The 27393-nt window shown below is 39.3% G+C and overlaps 3 protein-coding genes and 1 long non-coding RNA gene across 4 annotated transcripts; 3 read left to right on the top strand and 1 right to left on the bottom strand.

The window, feature by feature from the left end:
• The first annotated feature begins 4675 nt into the window (after positions 1-4675).
• On the top strand, positions 4676-8105 carry LOC137000668 (uncharacterized). The gene is made up of 2 exons (XM_067357981.1): positions 4676-5315; positions 5391-8105. The coding sequence occupies exon 2, from the start codon at positions 6310-6312 to the stop codon at positions 7381-7383; it is 1074 nt and encodes a 357-aa protein (XP_067214082.1). The 5' UTR covers positions 4676-5315; positions 5391-6309; the 3' UTR covers positions 7384-8105.
• A 796-nt stretch (positions 8106-8901) lies between these two features.
• On the top strand, positions 8902-9931 carry LOC137000705 (uncharacterized). The gene is made up of 2 exons (XM_067358047.1): positions 8902-9848; positions 9916-9931. Exons 1-2 carry the CDS (start codon positions 8902-8904, stop codon positions 9929-9931), a joined length of 963 nt encoding a protein of 320 aa, XP_067214148.1.
• Positions 9932-15664: 5733 nt separating this feature from the next.
• LOC137000704 (uncharacterized) lies at positions 15665-16807 on the top strand. Its single transcript, XM_067358045.1, has one exon. It carries the CDS (start codon positions 15665-15667, stop codon positions 16805-16807), a length of 1143 nt encoding a protein of 380 aa, XP_067214146.1.
• A 416-nt stretch (positions 16808-17223) lies between these two features.
• On the bottom strand, positions 17224-20081 carry LOC137000906 (uncharacterized). The gene is made up of 2 exons (XR_010891070.1): positions 18423-20081; positions 17224-18335 (listed from the first exon to the last, which is right to left on the bottom strand). It is a non-coding gene; the product is annotated as an uncharacterized lncRNA (long non-coding RNA).
• Positions 20082-27393: the final 7312 nt, after the last annotated feature.

Here is a 27393-nt window from a genome sequence, read left to right as displayed (position 1 = left end):
TTATAGAAGCGCTACGTCACGTATCCGTGTGAGCCGGCCGTTCAACCAATGGAAGAGAGCGAACATTTTCCTTCCACCGACGCCAACACAACAGACGATAAATGCATGCTACTTGCATGTTAAAAGCAAGCATTTCTGATTCAGAAAAGAAATTCTGAGGCGAGTGGCTGGAATATTAGAGATCACCTGTTCGAAACCTGCTTCGTGCAACTTTCTTTTCTTTTTTCCGCATTTGTTTCTAACATAGTAAATTATTAGATATTTTTTTGCCCAAAAAAATAATATTTTTTATTTATTATTAATATTTGCATATGTTAAACTAACAATTTTAGAAATAATACAGATCTGCTATTGTCAATAGAAAAATTAAGTTATTTTACAATGTTGCAACAAAGTGCTAATTTAACATATGCGAATATTTTTAATAAAGATAAAATAATTTCTTTTAGCCAAAAACATTATCTAATAATTTATTTAAAATAAATACCGAAAAAGGAAAAAAAGTTACAAAATCACAGTTTTCAAACACGAGATTTTTAATATTCTTGCTATTCGCCTTACTCGTTTAGCCATGCTTGCTATTTTACATTTATCAACATGAAAGATTACACACCTGCAAAGCTTTTAATTATTTATTTTAAACTACTGCATATTAGCAAGAGTTACTGCAGTAACTACATATACATGTACTGTGGAGATTAGTGGAGGAACACAGTAACATATTAAAAATGCAGTCAAATAGATGTAAGATTAGTAATTTTATTAGTACTATTAATAAGTAGTGGTTTTCCGCACCACCTTTGAGGTTCCACTTATGGCGCGTTCGATTTTTTTTTAAGTGGATCATCGCCTGAAGCCTTATTGTACCACTTTTTTACACCTGTTATTTACAGATTAAAATAATTTACAGTAGTTGACACTGTATTTTTGTACATATCTATATACTTACTGTATTTTGAATACCCATACAGCTCAAAACATTGCATTTACATTGCAGCAATGTTACAATCTTGCAAGTTGCAATGTAATATTGTTGAGAGATTATTGGAACATTGAATTGTAATATTTCATGAGAATGTGACAGCAACATTGCAAAAACATTACAAGAGCAATATTCGGTAATTGTTATCCAGGGAGAAATACAGGTCGAAGAAACGTCTAATAGACATCGTCTATAGACGTCTATTAGATGTCTATTAGACGTTTCTTTGACCTGTATTTCTCCCTGGGTAGTTCGTTCGTTTACCGCTATGCGACGCGCGTTGCAAAATCTATTTCGTATTTAAGTTTTAGTCATGATGATATAAAACTTCTAAAGAGTGACCAGTAAGATTAAAGACCTTAGTAACTATTTTTATCAGTTAAATTTTTCTGATACGACCCTAACACAGGGAATTCAGATATTGAACTGATTGTTCAGAAATCGGACAGATAAATGTCTGAATAAATAAAATTATATACAACATTATTCTAAGATTGCAATAACAATGCATTATTGCAAATTCATTACATTGCAATATTACTGTAATATATCGTTACAATCTTCCTAAAGGCGGACATTTTAACGTTGTTGCAATCCCACAGCAATGATGCAACAACATTTTGCAGTAAATTTGCAATATTGCAACATTGCGATGAAAGATTGATGCAATGTGTATGCAATCTTTGTGTGCTGTATGGGTAGGTACTCACTGTACTTGTACTTTTGCACGTTGCGCGTATATTGGCGAATTGGGAAAATTACTTACTTTATAATTTTCTATAAATACAAAATATATTTTGTATTTATTATGCCTGCAATGCTATCAAGAGTAATGAGAAATACAAGCTATTTTAAACAATCCACTCAAATATCTCAGAAACACCGAGTTAAATAAAAAATTTTTTCAAATAGAAGTTGTAGGGTTTGGAGAGGGAAAAAATATAGGGATATTAGTTTGACCTTGGATGGAGGCGCTTCTGAGATTTAAAGGTCATCTTTATTTTTTCAAATGGAAGGACACTAATTTTTTTATATAAATCGATTTCTTGTAATATTTGTCGTAAAAAGTTATAAGACTAAGATAGCCAAAAATTGAATGGTTTACAAGATATTTTATATTTTAATTTGACATAATTTTACATTAACTATGAAATCTCGTTAAATATTCATTTTTCAATTATCTTATTTCAACACTTTTATGCACAAAATAATGAAAAGAATCAATTGGTGTAAAAGAAAATACATAGTTGTCTTTAAGAAAAAAATCTAGCAGAGCTATATTTAAGCTATATTTAGCAGATATGATATAATATACTTTTTTCTTAAATATATATACTTTTTTCTTAAAGTCAACTATGTATTTTTTTTGCACCAATTGATTTTTCTCATTATTTTGTGCATAAAAGTGTTGAAGTAAGATAATTGAAAAATGAATATTTAACGAGATATTTTATAGTTTATGTAAAATTATGTCAAATTAAAATATAAAATATCTTGTAAACTATTCAATTTTTGGCTATCCTAGTCTTATAACTTTTTACGACAAATATTACAAGAAATCGATTTACATAAAAAAATTAATGTCCTTCCATTTGAAAAAATAAAGATGACCTTTAAATCTCAGAAGCGCCTCCATCCAAGGTCAAACTAATATCCTTATATTTTTTCCCTCTCCAAACCCTACAACTTTTATTTGAAAAATTTTTTTATTTAACTCGGTGTTTCTGAGATATTTGAGTGGATCGTTTAAAATAGGACACCTTGTATTTCTCATTACTCTTGATAGCATTGCAGGCATAATAAATACAAAATATATTTTGTATTTATAGAAAATTATAAAGTAAGTAATTTTCCCAATTCGCCAATATACGCGCAACGTGTAAAAGTACAAGTACAGTGAGTACCTATACAAAATACAGTAAGTATATAGATACAAAAATACAGTGTCAACTACTGTAAATTATTTTAACCTGTAAATAACAGGTGTAAAAAAGTGGTACAATAAGGCTCCAGGCGATGATCCACTTAAAAAAAAATCGAACGCGCCATAAGTGGAGCCTCAAAGGTAGTGCGGAAGACTACTACTTATTAATAGTACTAATAAAATTACTAATCTTACATCTATTTGACTGCATTTTTAATATGCTACTGTGTTCCTCCACTAACCTCCACAGTACATGTATATGTAGTTACTGCAGTAACTTTTGCCAATATGCAGTAGTTTAAAATAAATAATTAAAAGCTTTGCAGGTGTGTAATCTTTCATGTTGATAAAATAGCAAACATGGCTAAACGAGTAAGGCGAATGGCAAGAATATTAAAAATCTCGTGTTTGAAAACTGTGATTTTGTAACTTTTTTTCCTTTTTCGATATTTATTTTAAGTAAATTATTAGATAATGTTTTTGGCTAAAAGAAATTATTTTATCTTTATTAAAAATATTCGCATATGTTAAATTAGCACTTTGTTGCCACATTGTAAAATAATTTAATTTTTCTATTGACAATAGCAGATCTGTATTATTTCTAAAATTGTTAGTTTAACATATGCGAATATTAATAATAAATAAAAAATATTTTTTTGGGCAAAAAAATATTATCTAATAATTTACTATGTTAGAAACAAATGCAGAAAAAAGAAAAGAAAGTTTCACGAAGCAGGTCTTGAACAGGTGATCTCTAATATTCCAGCCACTCGCCTCAGAATTTCTTTTCTGAATCAGAAATGCTTGCTTTTAACATGCAAGTAGCATGCATTTATCGTCTGTTGTGTCGGCTCGGTGGAAGGGAGACGTTCGCTCTCTTCCATTGGTTGAACGGCCGAGCTCACACGGATACGCGACGTAGCGCTTCTATAAGGTTGAGTGAGGCAGCAGAGCCGGGACCGCTGTGGGAAAGATCGCATCACTGATCACGAGCAAGCCTTACACCGCCTGCGCAAGCTGGTGGTGTAGCTGTAGGCTCAGAACTTGGCTGAGGCCCTGCGGCGTGTAGCGGCGCCGCGGCGTACTATGTCGCTTCGGTGCAGCGGTGTGGCGGTATGCCGCAATGTGTATATAAAAAAAGGCCACAATGTGTATATAAAAATATCATATGTGTATGTTTAAAAAAAATTTAAAAATATGTAACATTATTTTACAAATAGATACGAATATGTGCATAAGTTTAGAACCACTTGGGATAGCAACAAGTTAAAAAATGATTAGTAATAGCAATAAAGAAAATGTAGTGAAATTTGTAAATGTTACAAGTAATATAAACAAATTACACAAGAACGTTGTAACTCAGAAATCTAAGGATAATAAACTCATTATATCGAAATTTATGAAACTGATACCGGTAAAGTATTTTTAGTAGTTTGATGTTTAGGCTCGCAAATTTCAAAACGATAGAATAGCAGAAGGATCTCAAGCCAAAGAAGATTGTAATTCTTGATACTTTTTATTGAAACCAATGTTTAATTAAGCAACATACGTTTTGGCTGATCTTTCAGCCATCATCAGTGCTACCCTTACAAACTGAACAATTATATATCTTAGTAATTTTTTTACACCTCAATAAGTAATTCTCGCAATCACATACGTGATCATTTCATAAAAGTTTTTATTAATAATGACGAATTAAATTTACTGTCTTCTAAGAAACAGGAGTAGTTATACTATGGGGGTTCTAACCCAGGGGCAATGAGGGGGGTGCGGGTGAAGAGGGGAAGAGGGGTATCAGATAACAGTGGAGGGGGTAATGACGTCATCGTTTTGGAGGAGAGGGGGTAATTTAGGAGTGGTGGGGGGTATCAGATAACAATAATTCCTGGAAGTGTGGGATTTCCGGGATTCCCGGAAGAGATAAGATAAGGATTGTTAATACAAACATGAGTCGTCGAGAGATAAGGATTCCTGGAAGAGATAGGGATTCCGAGAACTGTTTAGATCCTTTGGTTTTTCTCTGCGCATCAAAGTGGAGCGCCATGTTGTCGGAATGTATCATTGTTAAAGGATTCCGAGAACTGTTTAGATCCTTTGGTTTTTCTCTGCGCATCAAAGTGGAGCGCCATGTTGTCGGAATGCATCATCGCAATGTTTATAGTATGCAGGTTCGTGCAGGTTTACGGATTGCATCATTGCTGTATTTTAAAACAAAAGCCCATAGCAACAGGCAGCCACGTCAGCATTTTCGGCGCCATGTTGTCAGATTTCAATTTTGTATACAACAAGCGGGTATATAAAGCGAGTGAAAAAGAATAGGAACCATCAGTCGTTCGAAATCATTGAGAAAATTACTAGTTCGCTGTGACGTTTACTAGCAACGATGTTTTGCACCATGTCAACCGTGAAGTAAGTTGTTTCTTTAGCTACATCTTTAAACTTAATTGTTATACTTTTAAACTCACAATTTATTTTTTTTCATAGAAAACAAAAAAGTAATATGTCAAAGATGGAAAAAGAATCATCTAGGATCTTGGTTAGAAGATACCCGTTGACAAAAACCAGTTACAAATATCTCGACATCGGAATCAACGTCTCAACGTCGAGCCGTGTGGAAATCGCTCTCGGTGACAACCATGGTAAGGAGCTACGTCTATCATACGACGTATGGAAAGAACTCATGAATCAACGGGACATCATCACCAGCTTCTTTAAGAACGATGTGGACGAAGCACCGTCTCAGACCGTTGGACACTGCACGTTAAGTTTTGGAAAAATGAACAACCTAAAAGTAATGCGCCTGGCAACATCAGCGTTATGTTTAATCATGTCAAACCGAACCGTGTGTAACATGTTTGCACTTGAATATTGCGTAGACTGTATCAATCATTCGTTGAACAACATCACCGGTACGGTTGATGTCAAGTTCGCACACTTTTCAGAAATCGCGAGGAATGCGAAGGACCCCGATCACGTGGCGATTCGCAAAAGCGATTTATTCGATAAGAATAATATAATTGATTGTAAACTGGTGACTCAGGTCTTTGCGGAGTTGTAACAATACATATTAATAAATATTATTTCAACTGTAATTAAAATTTTTTATTATTTTTCCGTGTCATCTTATCCGCTATACCGACTTATCCTACAACGCGCGCATCAAAGTAGAGCGCCTGTTTAAATTGCGTCATCATGTTTGGAGGAGAGGGGGTAAATTCGGAGTGGTGGGGATATCATATTACAATAATTCTCGGAAGAGAAAAAATAAGGATTGTTTATACAAATTGTAGGCAGCGCCATGTTGTCAGAATGCATCATCGTTATGCTTATAGTTAGTGCCGTGTGCAACAAACGGGTATATAAAGCGAGTGAGAAAAAAAACGACTAATCACAGTTGTTCAAAATGGAGAAGGAGCGCGATCTTACCGTACGAGCAGCGAATATCAAAACGACGGGAGAGTTCCTTCTATGGGACTACGAGTGCAACGAGTACCTCGATTCTCTCAAGGAACAATGTCGCAAGAGGCAACGCACCAGAGTAGTCAACTCTCTGGTGGCACAAATTGCGCGTCTGGAGGGTGTGAGGGACGCCCTGCACGAACGTTTCGTGCCCGTCGGTGCCGGATACGGTGGATACGAGAAAAAGGGCTACACGTGGAAGGAGATCGAGACGGCGTTTAGGAACCGTGTGCTGACGGGTGTGGTTGTCAATCAAAACTATATAGATCCACACGAGTTTTTGAAAAACGTGAGAAATATGGTTATCGAGTGGATCCAAGGCGTCATGGTGGAACACAACAGCGTCAAAATTAACACCGCGTTCAACGGGGAATTCGTCGCGGGCGACAAGACTGCCGTGAAGACCATCGCCACCAAAAATTGCGAGTTGTTTCCCACATCCGATCGCAACGAGTGGTACACGCGGCACGTGGAGGATGATATTCTGGCGGCTTTGGAGGAGTTTCAGGAACGCGATAGCGGATGGGCGTTGTCGCGTATCCTGAATCTCACCGTCAATGTGAACAAGTTCAATCCTCTGCACGCGGGATGCCACATCGAGTTATCGCGGAAAATTATGCTAAAAAGAGCGGTGGTCAACGTTCAATCGACGGACAATGCGTGTTTCGCGTGGGCAGTCATCGCCGCTTTATATCCAGCGGAAAAACATCCGGAAAGAACGATAGAATACCCACATTACTCGACGGTGCTGAATCTGTGCGACATCGAGTTCCCCGTGACGCTGTCACAAATATCAAAGTTCGAGAAACTAAACGCCATCTCCGTCAACGTCTTTACCACCCAAGACTCCAAAATCGTCCCTCTGCGGCTCGCCGACGACAAAAAGGAGAAGCACGTCAACCTGCTATACGTGCGTAAAAACAACGATGCACACTTTGCGTGCATAAAGAACCTGCCGCGGTTGGTGAGCTCACAACTGAGCATGCACAAATGTAAAAAGTACATTTGCGATCGGTAAGTAAAAAAAAAAAGATGCGTATAAAATAAATCAATATTTTTTATTCATAGTTTTAATCAAATAAATTATTACAGGTGTCTACACTACTTTTATACACGGGAGAAGTTGTCAGTCCACAGCGTCGACTGCGGGAAAATGAACGACTGCGCCGTCGTTCTCCCCAGCGAGGACGACAAGTGGCTGACGTTCCGGAATTACAATCGGAAGGAGTGGGTTCCGTTTGTAGTGTACGCCGATCTCGAATGTACGCTCGAGAAAAAGGAGGATCAGGACGGTACTACTTACGCCTACCAACATCACAGAGCCTTTAGCGTAGGATATTATGTAAGTTGCGCTTACGATAATTCGCTCTCTAGTTATAAGTCATATCGCGGTGAGGATTGCACAGCGTGGTTCGTCAACGAACTGCACGATTTGACGCACCGCGTGAAAGCGATCCGCACCACCGTCGTCCCCATGGCGGATCTTACGCGGGAGGAATCGGAGGAATTCCGTAGCGCCGTAACGTGTCACGTGTGCGAGAAACCCTTAACAGCGGACGACACGCGGGTGCGCGATCATTGTCATCTGACCGGGCGTTACCGCGGTGCCGCGCACTCGTCGTGCAATCTAAATTACATAGACTCCGACGTTATCCCGGTGATATTTCACAATTTATCCGGTTACGACGCGCATTTCATTATTAAAGACGTTGCCAATGCTTTCGAAGGCAACGTCGAATTGTTGCCGCTGACGAAAGAGCGTTACATTTCATTTACAAAAATTGTTAAAGATACCATGGATCAAAAATCAAAATTGTGTATAAAATTACGGTTTATTGATTCGTTTAAATTTCTCAGTACGAGTCTCGACAAATTGGCATCTTATTTAACTGTGGATGAATTAAAAATTTCACGATCGGAATTCAAACATTTATCCGCGGAAAATTTCAATCTGCTTACTCGGAAAGGCGTGTTTCCCTACGAGTACGTCGACAGCGTCGACAAGCTCCGGGACACAAGCCTGCCATCGCGCGAATCGTTTTACAGCTCGCTCACCGGAGAAACGGTATCCGAGAGCAATTACGCGCACGCGACAAACGTCTGGCAAACTTTTTCGATCGAAGATCTAGGCCAATACAGCGATTTGTATTTGAAAACAGACGTTCTTTTGTTGGCGGATATTTTCGAAAATTTTCGAAACATGTCTATAAAGAGTTACGGTTTAGATCCCGCTCATTATTACACTCTACCGGGATACACGTGGGACGCTATGTTGAAGTACACGCGTGTAAAATTCGAGTTGCTCACGGACATCGATATGGTACTGTTTGTCGAGCACGGTATACGCGGTGGTCTCAGCCAATGCTCCAACCGATACGCCGCCGCCAACAACAAATACATGCCATCCTACGACCCATCGGAACCGTCATCGAACCTAATGTACTATGATGTAAACAATTTGTACGGGTGGGCGATGTGTCAACCGTTGCCCTACGCCAAATTTCGATAGGTCGATGATGTCGCGAGCTTAGACGTAATGTCCGTTGCATCCGATTCGGCTACCGGTTACGTGCTGGAAGTCGATCTCGAGTATCCGGTGAATCTTCATGACGCGCACGCCGACCTGCCGTTCTGCCCGACGTGCGATAAGCCGCCCAGCAAGCGGGAGTTCAAGTTACTCGCAACGCTGTACGATAAGCAGCGTTATGTCATCCACTATCGTAATCTGCAACAATGCGTGCGACATGGTCTGCGAATTGCAAAGATTCACCGCGTACTGCAATTCGCGCAATCTCCGTGGCTCCGTGGATACATAGAAATGAATACACAGTTTCGGACACGGGCGAAAAATGATTTCGAAAAAAATTTGTACAAATTGATGAACAACGCCGTTTTCGGCAAAACCATGGAGAATGTGCGAAATCACACGGATGTCCGGCTCGTTACACAGTGGGATGGTCGGTACGGAGCGGAGGCTATGATCGCGAAACCGAATTTCCACAGCCGAAGCGTGTTCTCGGAGGATCTGATCGCCGTAGAGTTGCGAAAACTCGAAGTGAAATTCGACAAGCCGATCTACGTGGGTATGTGCATCCTCGATATATCCAAGACCTGCTTGTACGAGTTTCACTACGAGTACATGGCGCCTCTCTACCGCGACAATTGCAAAATTATGTACACCGATACCGACAGTCTGATATACTTTCTGCACTGCGAGAACGCGTATCGGGATATGAAACGTGATATATCCAAATTCGACACGAGCGACTACTCCGAGGACAATGCTTACGGTATGCCGCGCGCCAACAAGAAAGTACCCGGTCTGATGAAAGACGAGAATAACGGCGCGATCATGACGGAATTTGTCGGACTGAGAGCGAAGATGTACGCGTTGAGAGTCACCGGCCAAAAAGACACCAAAAAGGTTAAAGGTGTAAAAAAGAGTGTAGTCGCTAGAACGATAACGTTCGACGACTACACTCGGTGCCTCAACGTCGAAATCGAGCTGACGCGGCGTCAATCGTGCATCCGCTCAAAGATGTTTTTCAAGTTTTTTTTTTTTTTAAATGTATATATTGTAACATATTGTAGTAGTAATAAAGAACACCATTGTATATATGTATAATAGTTTATTATAATACAATGTATAATATACACAGTTTATTACAATACATCGTCTTTATTTATCCAAGAGTTGTGCGAATTGTCGAATCCCAACCACTTTACAAACACCTTGTCGTCCTTTCGACGCAACACCTTCTCCACGAGATAAACGTCGGGTTGAGCGGTCTTGAGCAATTCGTGCTCGTAAAAGCCTCCCGCGACCGGATCTCCGCGGTAATCTTTAATCAGATACGTCACAGGATTGGTACGTTGCACCGCGGTGATCTTAAACACCTCCGTCGACCAATTCGGCGTGTATCCTTTCTCGAATACAGTTTTGAATTTGCTCACGCGCACCGGATCACCCACCCTGAATTTCGCCGGCGCGGCAATTTTTATTCTACTGTACACGGTGCTCAAGAGTCCCTTTGCGATCTCGGGAGTGACATCGATCGGGCGCATACCGATCGTACGATGTTTACGACCGTTGTATTCCGAGACCAATCGCGGTAAATCGTCGATCCACTTGTACGATCCCGCGAGCGTGAAAAACTTCCACATTTCGTTCTTCAACGTGCGATTCAATCGTTCCACCACCGAAGCCTTCATGACCGAGTATGTCGAATAATGATTGATGCCATGTTTCTTGACAAGATTTTGGAAATCTCTGTTGTAAAATTCTTTTCCACGGTCGGTCTGCAAATTTTTCGGAATTCTCTCCCTAAATATCGCGGAAAATGCTTTGGACGTTTCGATTCCACCTTTGGTCTTTAAGGGCACGGCCCACGCGTACTTGCTCAACGCATCGATAACGGTTAGAATATAGTTGTAACCGCCGTTGGATCGCGAGTACGGTCTCATCTCGACAATGTCAGCCTGCCACAAATCATCGTATCCTTTCACGACGACTGGCCGACGCGTAAAGTTTCTTCTCGCCAGTGCGTGGAGCTCGTCCACGAGCGATCTCCTCTCCAGGCTCATTGCGATTCGTTTTGCTTCTTCTTCATCGCCTCATCGTAGTATTTGATGAAATTTTTTCTCACAGTTCTACGAAGATTGTGAATCTCTCGCTCGACAAGACTCTTCGTCTCTCGCTCGCGATCGACGAGTTTTCCATCGAGTAGCGCCACACTCTCGTCGAGGAGACCTCTCAGATCGTGAATCTGGCGTTCCAACGTCACGTATCTGGTCTCGATGTAATCGTCGTGGTCTCTCTTCCAGGTCCGCTCGGTATTCTCCGAATCTTCGAGTCGCGAAAGTACTTCTCGCTTAAAATTTTCATAGAGCATACGATCTCGATTCGCACGATCGCTCATAAGCTGGAAGTGATGATCCAGATGCAGCTTGTTGACGGCGTCGGTGTCCGCTTCAGGGTCGGCGAGATGTCTGATTACGCGTGACTTGGCGTTGAAAACCCCACCATCCTTGCAGAGACAATTCTCGCGCACGTAATTCTTCGAGACTCCACCGCTCTGTCTCGTCACCCTGGCGCTTCCTCCTCCTAGCTGTAGTCCGAATTTGTTGATAGACATTCCCGTAGCATCGCACGAGCAATACTGGCTAGAGCGATGACAACGACGATCAATTTATAATCAGACCGGCTTCGCGCAGTTCCTCGATAATCGAGAGAAACTCGTTGTCGTGCGCGTTGTTTCCCGCCTGACGGGAGGCGTCCAGCAATCGAAGGCGATCCACCAATTCGTTCGGATCGTCCCAGTGCACGTAATCGACCGCGTTGTCGGTCACAGTCATGGTCTGTGGTACGTTACACTTGGGTAACGTGCGACCCGCACCTCTCTTGTCGAGATGTGCGACACCTCCACCTTTCTTAGATATCAGAGGTGTGATGATATGTTTGTATTTGTATCCTTTGTTTCCCAAAACAGGTAAATGCGCGTTATGACCGCGTCTGTGAGCGTTAGTAGCTAGTAGTATGCTCTTGTACTTTTGTTTGTCAGCCTCCGTACACAGCGTATCGTCGGGAAGTCTTTTGAATATTAATTCAAACATGCCGGGCGTGCCAGCGTATTTCACACCGTCCACGATCAAATTGTCGTCTCGATCGATGTCGAAGGTCTTGTCCCCGAGAAACGTTCCCGCATCGTTGAAGTATACGCCGTACACGTTGTCGATCCCTCTCTTCTTGTCACCGCTCAAGAGCTCCCCGATGTACTCTTGGCTCAGCGGGCCCATTTGACCGTACAGCGCTTTCCGACCATCGGACGTTTGCATCGTCTGTCTCACGGATGTCGCGAAAGACGGGTCCGTGGTTTCGAACACGTTTTCGATCGGTAAATTTATCGGCGATTCAAACGCCAATTTTTGCGGCTGGAACGGCGTCGAGGCTTGTATCGGTGTCGTCAACGGGGTACGCTTGATTTTCTTCTTCCTCTTCTCGAAGCTCGACCGCTTTCGTTTGATATCCGGCTCGTTTGTAATCTCGAGATCGTCAACCGAATCATCGTCACTCTTGATGTTCTCGACGATTCGTTTCAACGGCTCTACGATCGGTTTCAACCGTTTCTCCAATTGCGCCTCTTGCTCCACTCTACCCGTCTTCAACGTCCGGTGCTTCTTGCGAATCGACTCGCTCGTACGAGCGATTTCCTTCGCGATCTTCTCCCTCTCGTCGATATCTTTTGTGTCGAGCGTCATCGTCAACGTCTCGAGAACGACTAACCATTCCGCGGTACCGCAAACTCGTTAAAACCACGTCTGTATCGTCCATCGTTAATCGCACTATCCTTGTCTATCACTAAAAAACCGTACTTGTGTCGCCAACATGCGTGACACAATGTACCGAAATCTTCGTACGTCATGTCCGTATTCACATGATCGTTGTAGACGTGCTTAAGGTTTGTTCCATCCTGCTAGAATATTACGAGTAAATTCGCGTTGTCGCGCACGAGATGTTTAGGTATTTTCGCGTACGTTTGGCACAGATAGAAACAATCGACCTTCGAATGTCGACCCATAGCAAAGTACTCGCGTATCGCATTCTGCTTGTCGCACGCTATATCGTCGAAGACGAATACGGAATTCGGTAACGCCTCGCTGTGCGGTACAATTGTGTCGTTGTCCGAAAACGTAAAGTAGCCGATTTCATCGATCGATCCGAGCAATCTTTCGAGATACCGATACTTTGGTTGATTCAACGATTTCGAGTACACGTACACGTTTTCGAAACGTACACCGTTCGGACTTTCCAGCAGACTGATCATCACATTGGTTTTACCGCAATTCGAGGGACCGCAAATGATACCGCGTATCGTGTTTGGCAGCATTTTACCGTGTCTGCACGCCTTCTCACAAACCCCTTGCGTCTTATCATCCATGTTTTTCACACGGATCGCGTACGGTTGTTGTACAAATTTCATTTTTTTTTACCAGACTCTTTCTCATCCTTGTTATTACGCGACGAGTGCGCGGTATCGGATGTCGGAAAGAGCGGTGCTCGGATATTCGTCGCTAGATCTAAAATATCTCTATTTCCATACATGATTCGGACATTATCCTGAAAAAAAAAAAAAAAAAAATATTGTTTCAAACACACGATTAGCGATGCACGTTTGCGACATTCACCTCCTTCAGTTCCTTCTTATTATCCCGGTTATTCATTGTACGTCGTCGTCCGACAAACTTTGATATTCCACTAGTTAGCGATCGATACGCGCCTCCTATTTATAGGTGATCGCTGTCGAAACACACCTCAGTTGGAAATGTGATTTACACGCGATACGTTAGAATTCGCGTTCTATGAAACGATACAAGGGTGCCGGTTTACTGAACAGTGTGATAAATCGACTACCGTTGGAGCTGCATATACCCGGCTACCAATTTTGCGGGCCGGGGACTCGTCTGCGGAAACGACTCGCGCGAGGGGATCGAGGTATCAATCCGTTGGACGCGGCGTGTCGCGATCACGACGTCGCGTACTCGCAAAACCGCGAATCAGCGGACCGCCACGCGGCCGATCGCGTTCTCGCCGATAAAGCGCGGGAGCGGATCACCGCTGCGGACGCGACTCTCGGTGAGAGGGCCGCCGCTACCGCCGTATGGGCTGCTATGAAAGCAAAGACGAAATTGGGGATGGGTATGACAAAGAGAAAGAAGAAGAAGACCAAGAGGAGAACGCTTCCGACGGCGAAACGCGGTGGTATGTTACCGTTGTTACCGCTCTTGGGAGTCATCGGTTCGCTTGCCGGTGGAGCGGCGGGTGTTGCAAAGGCGGTGAACGACTCTAAGGCCGCGCGACGACAACTCGAAGAGACGAAACGTCACAATAAAGCAATGGAAGGACGGGGGATTTATCTCGCTCCGTACAAGCAGGGCAAAGGATTGAAGAGAAAAAAAAAACGTCGAAAAAACGATAGAGATGCCCGCGGGTGCCACCACCAATCTACAGTTGTCACGAATAGCGAAGCGTATGCGAATACCGTATTTCCGAGGTGTCTACATGCGTAACGCTTTACCCGACGAGATACACCGAAACGAGAGCGGTATCGTGAATTTGGACGATGTCGACGGACCGGGCACGCATTGGGTGGCGTACGCTAAGAGAGGCGATCGCGCCGTATACTTTGACAGCTTTGGCAATTTGCAACCGCCGAAGGAGCTTACACGCTACCTCGGAGACACCGATACAACGATAACGTACAACCGCACGGTCTACCAGACGTACGATCAAACGATCTACGGACAATTGTGCCTCCTGTTCCTCCAGAAAATAGATATAAAAATCGATCCGCCATCGATCGACATCAGTCGTCGATGGAATCTCGGCAATGTCGCTGACGCTCACTCTAAGCGGTAAAAGCAGCGTTCTCACGGTGGATTATTTTCCACCGATAGACTTGAGCGATGGGGACTACGAGCTCGGCCTAACCACGATGGAGACCTACAACACGATTCCGAACGTGACGGTAGCGAACAATAAATTTTATTTCGACGACAATGACGAAGAAATTACAATTCCCGAAGGATCGTACGAATTGGACGCCATTGCTTCTTATCTGAAACGCGCGACACTGCAAAAACGAGGAAAAGGCGAAGAGCAGGATTATCCATTGTCACTTCGTCCCAACGTTAATACCATGAGGAGTGAAATCATGTGCGCTTTTCGGATAAATTTCGCCAAACCGAATACCATCGGACCATTGTTGGGATTTTCGACGGGTCGTATACTGGAACCGAGAAAGTGGTACGAATCAGACTCCTCGGTAAACATCATCAACGTAAACATTATTCGAGTGGAATGCAGCATTACCGCGGGTGCGTACGCCAACGACAAGTCGGTGCACACGATACACAAATTTTCACCGAACGTGCCTCCGGGATATAAAGTCTCGGAAACACCGGCGCAAATCATTTACTTTCCGGTCATCGCGAGAAGTGTTACCGATATCACCTTGCGTGTGGTGGATCAAGACGGACGATTGATCGACTTTCGCGGAGAGGAGATTACCATCAGACTGCACTTGCGGCGACGCGGTGCGAGGAAATGCTCGTGTTGAACGAACAACGAGTGATTGAGAGAGCAACGAAAATTGTGAAAAAATCGCCATTCAAGAGGCTCAGTACGACGAACGTAAACTTTTTACAATCGTTGGGATTCGTTGTGAGAAACGCTTAAAGAGATGGATATACTCGACATCGTTGACGAGCCCGTCTTCGACGAGCGTATCGTGAAATATGAGATGCACACGTACAATCCGTACGCTAACACGACGTTGGGACACAGCGATGAGATACGAATACCTATACAACAACAAGATTTGTACACGTTGCCGTGTGAGATTTTTCTCTACGTTGAAGGAAAACTCGTTATGAATCCTACCGGTGAGAATAGAGATGTCGTGTGTATTATGGGAAATAATTGTGTCGCGTTCATGTTTGAAGAAATGCGATACGAGCTCGACGGAGTTGAAATCGATCGTAACAGAAACGCTGGAATAACAACGACGATCAAAAATTATATATCGCTGACGACGGAGAAGAGCAAGATGCTGAAATACGCATCGTGGAATCCGAATGGATATTCGTTGATCGATGGAAACTTTAATTTTTGCGTTCCGCTCAATGCTCTGTTTGGATTCTGCGAGGACTACAAGCGCATCGTGATCAACGCTCGTCACGAACTTGTATTGATACGATCGCGCAACGATAACAATTGTCTCGTAGGACGAGCCGGTGCGAATCCGACGATCGAGCTACTCAAGATACAGTGGCGAATGCCTCACGTATCTCTGAGCGAAGTCAACAAGCTGTCTCTTCTTCGAACTTTGGAAAGCGGACGATATCTGAGCGTGTGCTTCCGTTCGTGGGATCTGTACGAGTTTCCTCTGCTGCAAAACACGACCAAGCATTCCTGGGCGATCAAAGCCGCGACGCAATTGGAAAAACCGCGATACGTAATCTACGCTCTCCAAACCGGTCGAAAAAACGTACTGTCTGAAAACGCTGCGCAATTTGACGATTGTAAACTCACCAATGTGAGACTGCATCTGAATTCAGATTTTTATCCGTACGACGACATGAACTTGGATTTCGACAGAAATCGATACGCTATACTGTACAACATGTATGCGCGTTTCCGCAAAGCCTATTACGGACAGGACGATACGTATTTGGATATCGATGATTTCTTGATAACCGGTCCGTTCGTAGTCATAGATTGTTCGCGACAAAACGACTCTGTCAAGAACGCCACCGTCGACGTGCGAATAGAATTTGATTGTAAGGAAAATATACCGGCCAACACCACCGCCTATTGTCTCGTTATACACGATCGAATGGTCGAATATAATCCACTGAACAACATTGTGCGCAGACTCGTGTGAAAAGTTATAAATTAGACGTGTGCGTACGCGGACATGTCAGTTTTCCGACGATCGACGACGATGTCGAACGTACCAATTTTCGTCGACTTGCAAGGTTACGCGTTCAACAACATTTTTATCGTGAAAGAAGCAGCGGTACTTCGAGATGGCGAAACGCTGTCTCATTACGTATTTCGTGAACACATACCGTGGTATCTGTTGACGAAATCGGAAAAATCGTTGGTGTGTTGGTTACGGATACACCATCACGGCTTCCGATGGGAAGATGGACACGTCTCGTACAGTCGGATGAAAAGCCTCATCAACAACGCCATTGGTACGGAACCGCCTCTGATATACGTGAAAGGACTCGAGAAGAAAAAGTGGCTGTGCGAGATTTTGGAAGATGATGTAGAGATCGAAACGATCGATGCGGATTACGAAGATATCGCACGCCTGACGAACTTGGATGTAATCGGAACCTTGTGCTGCGCGTATCACACGAAACATTGCGCTATGCGGAATGTTTGCAAATTGTACAAGTGGTGGTTTGAGCGTAACAAACGTGTAACATAACAATGATTTATATTAATAAAATGATTTATATTAATAAAATGATTTATATCGTACGACTTTTATTCCACCACAGTTATACGATCCTCGTGACATATGATCTGTCGCTTATCTCGCAGTAGGATAGGTCAGTGAATAGGATGGGAAAAGAGTCTGGTAAAAAAAATAAAAAATTAATTTATTTAATATGAATAATATTTATTAAAAAAACAATAAAAAAAAATATATGTACATTTAAGCAAACAAAATTTTTTTTTAATTACAAAAAAAGTTCTTTCCTCGCGAGGAATCGACTGGTGAAACCGACGACTTCGAAAGCGTGTCGCAGGAACCTCGCCCGACCAAGTTTCCTCCGACTCTTCTTCTCTACCACCTGTTTGAACTGCAAAAAGTCAAAATTAAAAAAAAATTAATGAATTAATTAAAAAATTTGAGTATGAAAATACTCACCTCTCGATTTTCTTCTTTTTATTTTACTCCCCCGTTTGAAAATTCTAATCGGAAGAGTAAGACATCACAGGAGGGCTGTATCCCGTGAAAATTTTAATGTTTAAAAAAAAATTCAAACATAAAAGTAACTGTAAAAATTTTCAATCTTTCTTACCTCTGTCACCCATTCCCCATCCGTCTTGCGTGTAGCCTTCCTCATCCCCTCCTTCATAAGTCCTCTCCTCTTCCTCTTCCTGCTCTTCTTCCTCATCCCCTCCTTCATAAGTCCTCTCCTCTTCCTCTTCCTGCTCTTCTTCCTCGCGAAGTGAGCTCATCGATTCGTCACTCACGAGATCGACGAGCTCAGGCGTCAGAACAATTCGAGCGCGAGCTGAAACATTAAATTTTTTTTGTAAAATTTCCTAATATAAAATCGATGCTGTTATTTTATTTCATATAAATAATGTATGCAGCGACTTACACGAGGGTCCGGCTTCATCGCTCGCGAGATCGACGAGCTCAGGCGTCAGAACAATTCGAGCGCGAGCTGAAACATTAAATTTTTTTTTGTAAAATTTCCTACTATAAAAATCGATGCTGTTATTTCATATAAATAATGTATACAGCGACTTACACGAGGGTCCGGCCTCAGGCGAGGTATCCGTTCGACGTCTTACCCCGAGACGTCGAGTAGCTCGCTCGTCGTGGTTTCGACGCGTACCACGCACCACACCCTCCACCACCATAGTTTTTTTAGATGTTGGGTGTTGTAGCGTTCCTAAAAAATAATAATTTTAATTTTTTAAAACTTTGTTTTAATATTCATAATAAAAAAAAAAAAAAAAAACTTACCATTTTTTACAGCATCATTATAGCAATGCGACAGCCAGGTGATATAACCTCCCGCATCCTCTTCAGCATCGCTGTAAATACGTCTCATTTCGACAATTTCCCCAGCAATAATCAAGAGCTGAGGATAATTCGAAAAATGTCCCAACCGAAATAACACAGCGAGCACCGCGCTAGGGCACGCACCCGCAAACTTTGCGAATACTGTATAATTATCATCGTCGTTGTCGGACAACGACGATAAATAATTATCAACGCATAGCCCGTTTAGCTATGCGTCAATCGCAAACACAAATCGATTATTTTCCGACAACTAGACATTTTTTTTTAAACGAATAACTACGTTACGAACTTTGTGAACAACGAAGATCTATTATGGATGCAGTACTTAATCCCGACTTATATACCCTTACATCAAAGATGCCGCTAAATCTTATTATAATCTTATTATATTCGCCGCTAACTAACATTCGTATCGATATCCACTATAGTTTACAACAATATAGTTCTTTATAATATGCCGAAGACGAGATGACTCGCTCGACAGTAGCATCTCCTTTTCGAGGAATAGTAATCGCGGATCTAAGGTTTCGCCAGGACGATAGGTGCTAAGCTATTCGTCGCTAACTAACATTCGTATCGATATCCGCTGATAGTTTACAACAATAAAATTCTTTATAATATGTCGAAGACGAGATGACTCGCTCGACAGTAGCATCTCCTTTTCGAGGAATAGTAATCGCGGATCTAAGGTTTCGCCAGGACGATAGGCCAGCGTATGATATTTCCATCTATTCAACGTCTATCGTACGTCTTTTAACGTCAATCGAACTACTTTTAACATCTATGTAACATCTTTTAACGTATTGTTGAACGTCTTACGTACAACTTTTAACATCTATTGTACGTCTTTGAACGTCAATCGAACTACTTTTAACATCTATTGAACGTCTATCGTACGCCTCTCGTACATCTTTGAACGTCTATCGTACGTCTTTGAACGTCTATCGAACGTCTCTCGTACGTCTATCGAACGTGTATTGTACGTCTTTGAACGTCTATCGTACGTCTTTGAACGTCTATTGAACATCTATGGAACGTCTATCGTACATCTTTGAACATCTCTCGTATGATTTTTATTCCACCTCAGTTATACGATCCTCGTGATATATGCTCTGTCGCTTATCTCGCGAAGAGATTATTCGTAAGAACATCTATCGTACGTCTTTTTGAACGTCTATCGAACGTCTTTGAACGTCTATCGAACGTCTTTTAACGTATTGTTGAACATCTTACGTACATCTTTTGTACATCTTTTCAACATTACTTAAACCACTTTTAACATCTATCGAACGTATTTTAACGTTTATTACTACAGCGAAATTGACGTTTTTTGCGTCGAGCTGTATATAAGGTGTGCGGAAGAGAGTAATTTATCAGTTCAAAGTGTGCATGCGGTGAAGAAAAAAGTATAGAAAATGGAGCGTGATCAGAATAGAAAAAATTCCGAATACGAGAAGTGTAAAGATTGCGGAGTGTACCACAAGCCGATAGCTGTGGTCGAGCCTCGTCCGAGGACGACTCAAGCGCCTCCCCCCGTTCCCCCTCGTAATCGTGAAAGGCGTTAGAGGCTCAGTTGAAACAATTTTTTTTTTTTATCTATGTAACATCTTTTACAAAATTATGAATAAAATTTGTTAATATTAATCTTATTGCGATTTTTTATCCTTTCACCTCCCATCCTTAAATTACATATTAAGTTTAGATTAGAGTTCCTATTAAATTTATATTTTACCGCGGATAATTCGTATTAAAAAGAAAACTTGAAGTATATTATTGGTGTTTAGAATAAATGTATAACTTAATTATTTCACTCTATATTATTCGTCGTAAATAAAAGAAAAATAAATGATTTATATCGTACGATTTTATTCCACCTCAGTTATACGATCCTCGTGACATATGATCTGTCGCTTATCTCGCAGTAGGATAGGTCAGTGAATAAGATGAGGCACAGGAATAATAATTCAAATTATTTTATTTAATATGAATAAATTTATTTTAATAAAACTTTTGAAATTGTTTATTTAGATGATCCGCTACAACGGTGTAACTTGACTCGCGATAAGTCGGTACAATCGACGCGTTCTCTTATATTACTACAGCGGGATGATGATAAAAAAAAAACTTTAATTTTAAATATAAAAATTTTTTTATTTCAATATTCGCATACAAACATTTCCGACATTTCGTCGGCATCGACACAACACATCAACTGTACGATGCCTAAGTACTCGACTTGCGTCTTACATTTTGATAACAATTTTTCGAAGCGATCCCGACCATACGTCTGATACAATTGTCGAATATACTTCTCCGGAAGCGGTAGATCGCTCAATAGGTATCTGCTTGTGACGTTCTGGTTTATGACCTTCCTGGCGAGTTCGACGAGACTCCTCGGCTGTCGCATCGTGGTGATCCTGAAACATTTTACAATACACCTAAATATCTACTCGCTGAATATTTCTCACTTTCTATTTTTTTAGAGATATTTTTCTCACCTAATTCGCACAGAGTGCAATCTTTAACGTATGGCGCGGGTCCGTCGATGTGGTCGCGCTGCCACGGTTGATTGTGATGTTTCTTGCACCGACGGTAACCCTGCACTTCCGGGTCCACTCTTACGTGTTCCGGAAGTTTCTCCCACACTTGGTCCACGAACCGAGCAAACTTGCTTAATAAAATCACCTTTGGCACAAATTCTAACTCCGCTGCTGTTAAATTGAGAATATCGCGTTCATCCGAGAGTGCGATGAACATTTCGACTGTTATACCACTCGTTCTTCGCGGGCCTTATATACCCTTATTGTATAAACATTGCGATGATGCATTCCGACAACATGGCGCTCCACTTTGATGCGCAGAGAAAAACCAAAGGATCTAAACAGTTCTCGGAATCCCTATCTCTTCCAGGAATCCTTATCTCTCGACGACTCATGTTTGTATTAACAATCCTTATCTTATCTCTTCCGGGAATCCCGGAAATCCCCCACTTCCAGGAATTATTGTTATCTGATACCCCCCACCACTCCTAAAAACGATGACGTCATTACCCCCTCCACTGTTATCTGATACCCCTTTTCCCCTCTTCACCCGCACCCCCCTCATTGCCCCTGGGTTAGAACCCCCATAGTATAACTACTAACAGGTATGTGATAAAAAAATAATTTTATTAGTTATTTATCTCATTAGGTAAAAAATTTTTTTATTATCTTGACCTCAATCATATTAAAAAATTACTAAGATATATAATTGTTTAGTTTGTAAGGGTAGCACTGATGATGGCTGAAAGATCAGCCGAAACGTATGCTGCTTAATTAAAGCATTGGTTTCAATAAAAAGTATCAAGAATTACAATCTTCTTTGGCTCGGGATTCTCCTGCTATTCCATCGTTTTGAAATTTGCGAGCCTAAACATCAAATTATTAAACTTACGCGAGGACGAACATGCGTACACAATATTTTAATTTTATCAGGTTATACTTTGGCGAAAATTGTTGTTACAAAATGAAAGAGTTCATAAAATTGTTACGCTTGGAAATTAAATTGAGGTCAAGAATTAGATTTATTAAGGAGTATAGGAGAGAAAACGTGGTTCCTCCTCACCTTGATTCGGTCCATCTCGATATTCATTTTTACCAAAAAGGTTATGTAGATAAATTTAACCGAACTAAATTCAGATTCATGAAATTAATTTTGAATTTGGAATTGCGTGATGCATATAAGCATCTACAATGGACCAGGATTAAGCTGTACAAAATTGCGAATATAATATCACATAGCCTTCCTTTCTATATAGAAAGCGAATTTTTTAAAAAACAAGAGAATCTCAGATTTCGTTTGTTAAATGAGTCGTTTAAAAGAATTGACAAAAAATTGTCCAAGACATTGGTAAAGCACAAAAAGAATTTAAACATAAAACGGATTGATTTCTATTGTAAATACAGCAATTCTCAAGAAAATATGCTTAATCCGATAATCTGTGACAATAACATTAATGTGGAAAGGGCATACACTGTTGGTCGTCCTCCAAGTTGTGAAAATAAAAATAAAGTTGAATCTATTACATTGTCTCCTGATGCTTTCACATGGGAGAATTCTTTTGATATTATTCACAAAGAATGGTTCATTAATCTTACCAACGTTGATATTCCTAATGAAATTCAATTGTTATTACAAATGGGCGATCGATTTTGTACTCCCTTAAAAAGAAAAGATAAAGATAAGGTATTGTTAGATTATATGAAATTTGTTGAAATAAATATAGGTAAAGTGATGATGATTCTAAAACAGATATTAAAAATAAGACCATTCCAATTTTGAAATATTTTTATAATAACAATGTTCAATGTACATAACTCTCAAGAAAAATTAATTCTTAAATAGATGAATTGTACGAATGAATTCATTAAAAAACATCCTGAGATTTTATTTACTAATGCGGATAAAGGCAATGTGACGGTAGCGATTAATAGGTCAGATTATATCAATAAAATGAATGGTCTTTTATCAGATGAGAGCACTTATGAAATTGTGAAAAAGAATCCAACTAATAAAATTGTGAGCGATTTACGCTCACATTTAAATAGATGGAAAAATAAGGAATTTATTAGCAAAGAAATTTATAATTATTTAATGTCAAGTGAAGGCATCCTACCACGCGCCTACGGGCTTCCTAAAATCCATAAAGAAGGCATTCCGCTTAGAATTATTGTCTCCAGTATCAACAGCCCATTATACAATCTCGGTTGTTATTTTAATTAACGAGATTCTTAGTAATAGCATTCCTAATAGTTTTGTTGAGGACAGCTTTCATCTAGTGAGAGAGATGAGCAGCATAAGTATGAGACAAGATTATGATCTGATCTCACTTGATGTTGTTTCACTTTTCACTAATATACCTATAGAAATGGCTCTGTCCAGTATAAGTAGGAGATGGAATTTTATTGACAATAAAACGAAACTTTCATTGGATGAGTTTATCGTAGCTATTAAATTTGTTCTAGATTCTACATTTTTTAAATTCCAAAATAAAGTATATAAACAAACTTTTGATAGCCCTATGGGTTTCCCTCTGTCTCTTATTATATAACATTACTTTTACGGATATAGAAGAAGGGGCATTGAAAACATTAGTTTTGAAACCGCTTTTCTTTTATAGATATGTGGATGACATAGTGTTGGCGGTTCATAGCAGTGTTATCAATAAAATAATAGAAGTTTTCAATTCGTTTCATAATATTTGTTTCATAATAGAATTAAATTCACGTGTGAAAGAGCTAATAATGGACATTTGAGTTTTTTGGACGTCGAATTAATTGTGGAGGGGAACAACATTATTACTAAATGGTATCATAAACAGACTTTTTCCGGGAGGTACTTAAATTTTTACTCACAACACCATATTTCTCATAATAGAGGAGTTATTTTTGGAATGGTGGATAGAGCTATAAGACTGTCTCATCCACGTTTTTATCAAGAAGATTTTAATCACATTATCAACATTTTATTGAATAATAATTACCCTCTTCCATTCATTTTTCGTGTTGTTGAAGAAAGATTAAAATTCTATTCATTTAGGAAAAAAAAAGACAAAGCGCAGAGGGTGGTAGTTCGGAAGATCAAAGAAATAAGTATTTTACCATCCCATACGTCAAAGGCATATCGCAGAAATTCACGTCTATGGCTAATAAGCATGGGTTTAGGATGTCATATTCAAGGGAATTTGATTTGAGATATTTTATAAAGAGACATAAGGACAATCTAGGAAAAATGTTACATAGTGGCGTGGTGTATAAAATTGCTTATGCAGATTGCGAGGCAACATACATAGGCCAGACGAAGAGAAGGTTGGAGACTAGGATCAAAGAGCATAAAAACGACATTAAGAAAAGCACTTCTCTTTCAGTTATCTCACAATATCGGTTAAAATTAAATCACTAAATGAATTGGAAAGGAGTTAGCATAGTGGATAATGAAAAATCATATTTCAGACGACTAACTTCTGAAATGATAAATATTAAAAGACAGTCACACGGATTAAATAAACAAAGTGACACTGATTTGCTCTCTGATTCGTATGTTCCGATTCTCAACTTATTGCTTACTTTATAGAGGTAGAAAAATAATAATTTTCTTCTTGCCGGCTGTACATTTGGTTACTCCTTCTTCTTGTGTTCCCCCCTCCCTTATATCCTTTTTGCCTTAACGCTTTCTGGGTTTCACATTTCAACTCACAGTTAAGAACATAGTGATTTTCGATCAACACCTCAATAAGTAATTCTCGCAATCACATACGTGATCACTTCATAAAAGTTTTTATTAATAATAACGAATTAAAATAACTGTCTTCTAAGAAACAGGTATGTAATAGAAAAATAATTTTATTAATTATTTATCTTATTAGGTAAAACATTTTTTTATTATCTTGACCTCAATCATATTAAAAAATTACTAAGATATATAATTGTTCAGTTTGTAAGGCACTGATGATGGCTGAAAGATCAGCCGAAACGTATGCTGCTTAATTAAAACATTGGTTTCAATAAAAAGTATCAAGAATTACAATTTTCTTTGGCTTGAGATCCTCCTATTAGCCTATGAGCTATTCTATTATTTTTAGTAGCTTGTATTATATACTTGCGCACACACATGACATTAATCAAAAAGCAAATTAACTTATAAGTATTTTCTACATATAATATATACTTATACTTTCTACCAAATGTCTTTTTAGATATTGCATTTAAAAGACAAGTCTTACGTCAATTACAAATTATTAAGGGGGGAGCCTCGTATGAATCGCTAAAACGAAGGTGATTTTTAGGAATTTTTTTTGAAGAAACAACGGATCTTTTAAAAACTTTTTGATGTTTTATAACATATATTAAAAAGTAAAAAAAAATTTTTTTTGTTTAAAAATAATTGATTATAGAGCCACTATAAACAAATGTTGACGCAGCCTCGTCACTGGAGTTGTGAATTGGCGGGAGTTGTAGCGTCTTTTGCACTCGTTTGAAACAAAAAAAAAAAAAGTTTTTCTTTTCTATGAAATTATCTAGTCAATAAACCTAAAAAATAAGTAAAAAGTTGAAAATTGAAAAAATGGCAGCAATTTGAAAAAAAATTGCGATTTTGATCCACAAAATGTCACCTTATTTATGCAATAAAAATTGTTTAAATTAATTATTTTACTAATTTTATAGGTTCATCGACAATTTATATTATTAAACTACATGTATACACAGGGACAACTCGATTGATCGAATAGTTTTTGAGTAATTTTTCCCGCCAATTGCCAAAAACTGGTTTCGAGAAAAACGCGTTTAAAGTTTTCGGTATTGAAAAGTAAAAAAGAAAAGTGTAACAACAAGTTTAAAACTGAGGCTCCGATTTCCTGCTTCTTCGAATTTCACACTTTGCTTGCACTCTCCAAATTGCACTCTCAAATAAGTACTTCCGAAAACGCGTCAAAAACAGTTACAAATTCTATAATCTTATATCTTATGTTACCGTTGACCAAGCGCCCCGCCACGCGTTTGTATATCTGCGCGCAAGAAATGGGCTGTGGACTCCTTAAAACTTCGAATTTTGTTCTGTAACTTTGGAAATATATTTTCTACATGGATTACTATTGATTAAAGCAAAAAAAAATTTTTTAATTTTTTTAACCGGTTACACGAGGCTGCCCCCTTAATTTAAAACAATCGCAAATATGTGAAGATGTACAAATAATTTTAAAAAGAATTGGAACACAAGAAAATAGAACATTAATAAGAAATGACGAAAACAGTATTTTTAATAAATTTGACTTTCCTCTGAAAAACATTTCTGAATTAAATGCCGTAGAAGAGTATCTAACCGATGAAAACAACAATACTAACATACTTGTAAATAGAACTTTAAATAAAAAAATAAAAGAATAAATTAAAAATGTCTATATTTTCATTAATATATTATAATTTAACAGGTAATAGAATTATGAAAAGTTGGTGGAGCAACGTATAAGCATACTATTAAAAAAATAATGTTCCAATTATTTTCAAATGAAGTAGTCGAAAAATATAGTTGGATCGGATTTAAAGGAAAGAATAAGTTTTCCCTTTTACGTATATCTGGTGCTATAATAAGTAAGTATTAATTAATTAATTTCATCTACACATGCATATAAATGTGTGTATGTGTGTGTGGAACTATGTAATATTTATATTTTACTAATGTAATACTTATTTTATTTATAGAAGCAGTGCAAGAAACACACACTGATATACCATTAAGTGATACTGTAATGAAAGCATGGCTTGTAAGAGCAAAAGCTAGAAACGCAAAAAAAATGTAAAATAGTGTTATAAGAGCAATACTTATGTATCTTATTATAAGAGCAATACTTAAGTGTCTTATTATAAAGTACACTATGTACACTCAAAAGTTTGGAGCACTTTATAATTTCTAGATGAAAACGATTCTTTATAGATGTAATTATTTTGTTAAAAATAAATCATTAAATAATAAATCATTAAATCAAAAATAAAAATAAATCATTTTTATTTTTATTTTTGAAACATATTAGAATAAAAAATTAAAATAATAAAAGCTTTTCGTTATGTAGAGGTACTTCAAACCTTCGAGCGATAATATTACTTGTTTTGTATTATATATATTTTATTGTAAGAATGTGTGCAATTTTAAATATAATT

Source organism: Linepithema humile, chromosome 6, assembly GCF_040581485.1.
Source record: "Linepithema humile isolate Giens D197 chromosome 6, Lhum_UNIL_v1.0, whole genome shotgun sequence".
NCBI lineage: Eukaryota > Metazoa > Arthropoda > Insecta > Hymenoptera > Formicidae > Linepithema > Linepithema humile.
The sequence above is the reverse complement of the archived record's forward strand: the minus strand, read 5'-3'. Positions and strand labels throughout refer to the sequence as shown.

Bases quoted from the DNA above. Each gene is read 5' to 3' on its own strand.
- LOC137000668 (XM_067357981.1), top strand. From the start codon at position 6,310: ATGGAGAAGGAGCGCGATCTTACCGTACGAGCAGCGAATATCAAAACG.
- LOC137000705 (XM_067358047.1), top strand. From the start codon at position 8,902: ATGTCCGTTGCATCCGATTCGGCTACCGGTTACGTGCTGGAAGTCGAT.
- LOC137000704 (XM_067358045.1), top strand. From the start codon at position 15,665: ATGCACACGTACAATCCGTACGCTAACACGACGTTGGGACACAGCGAT.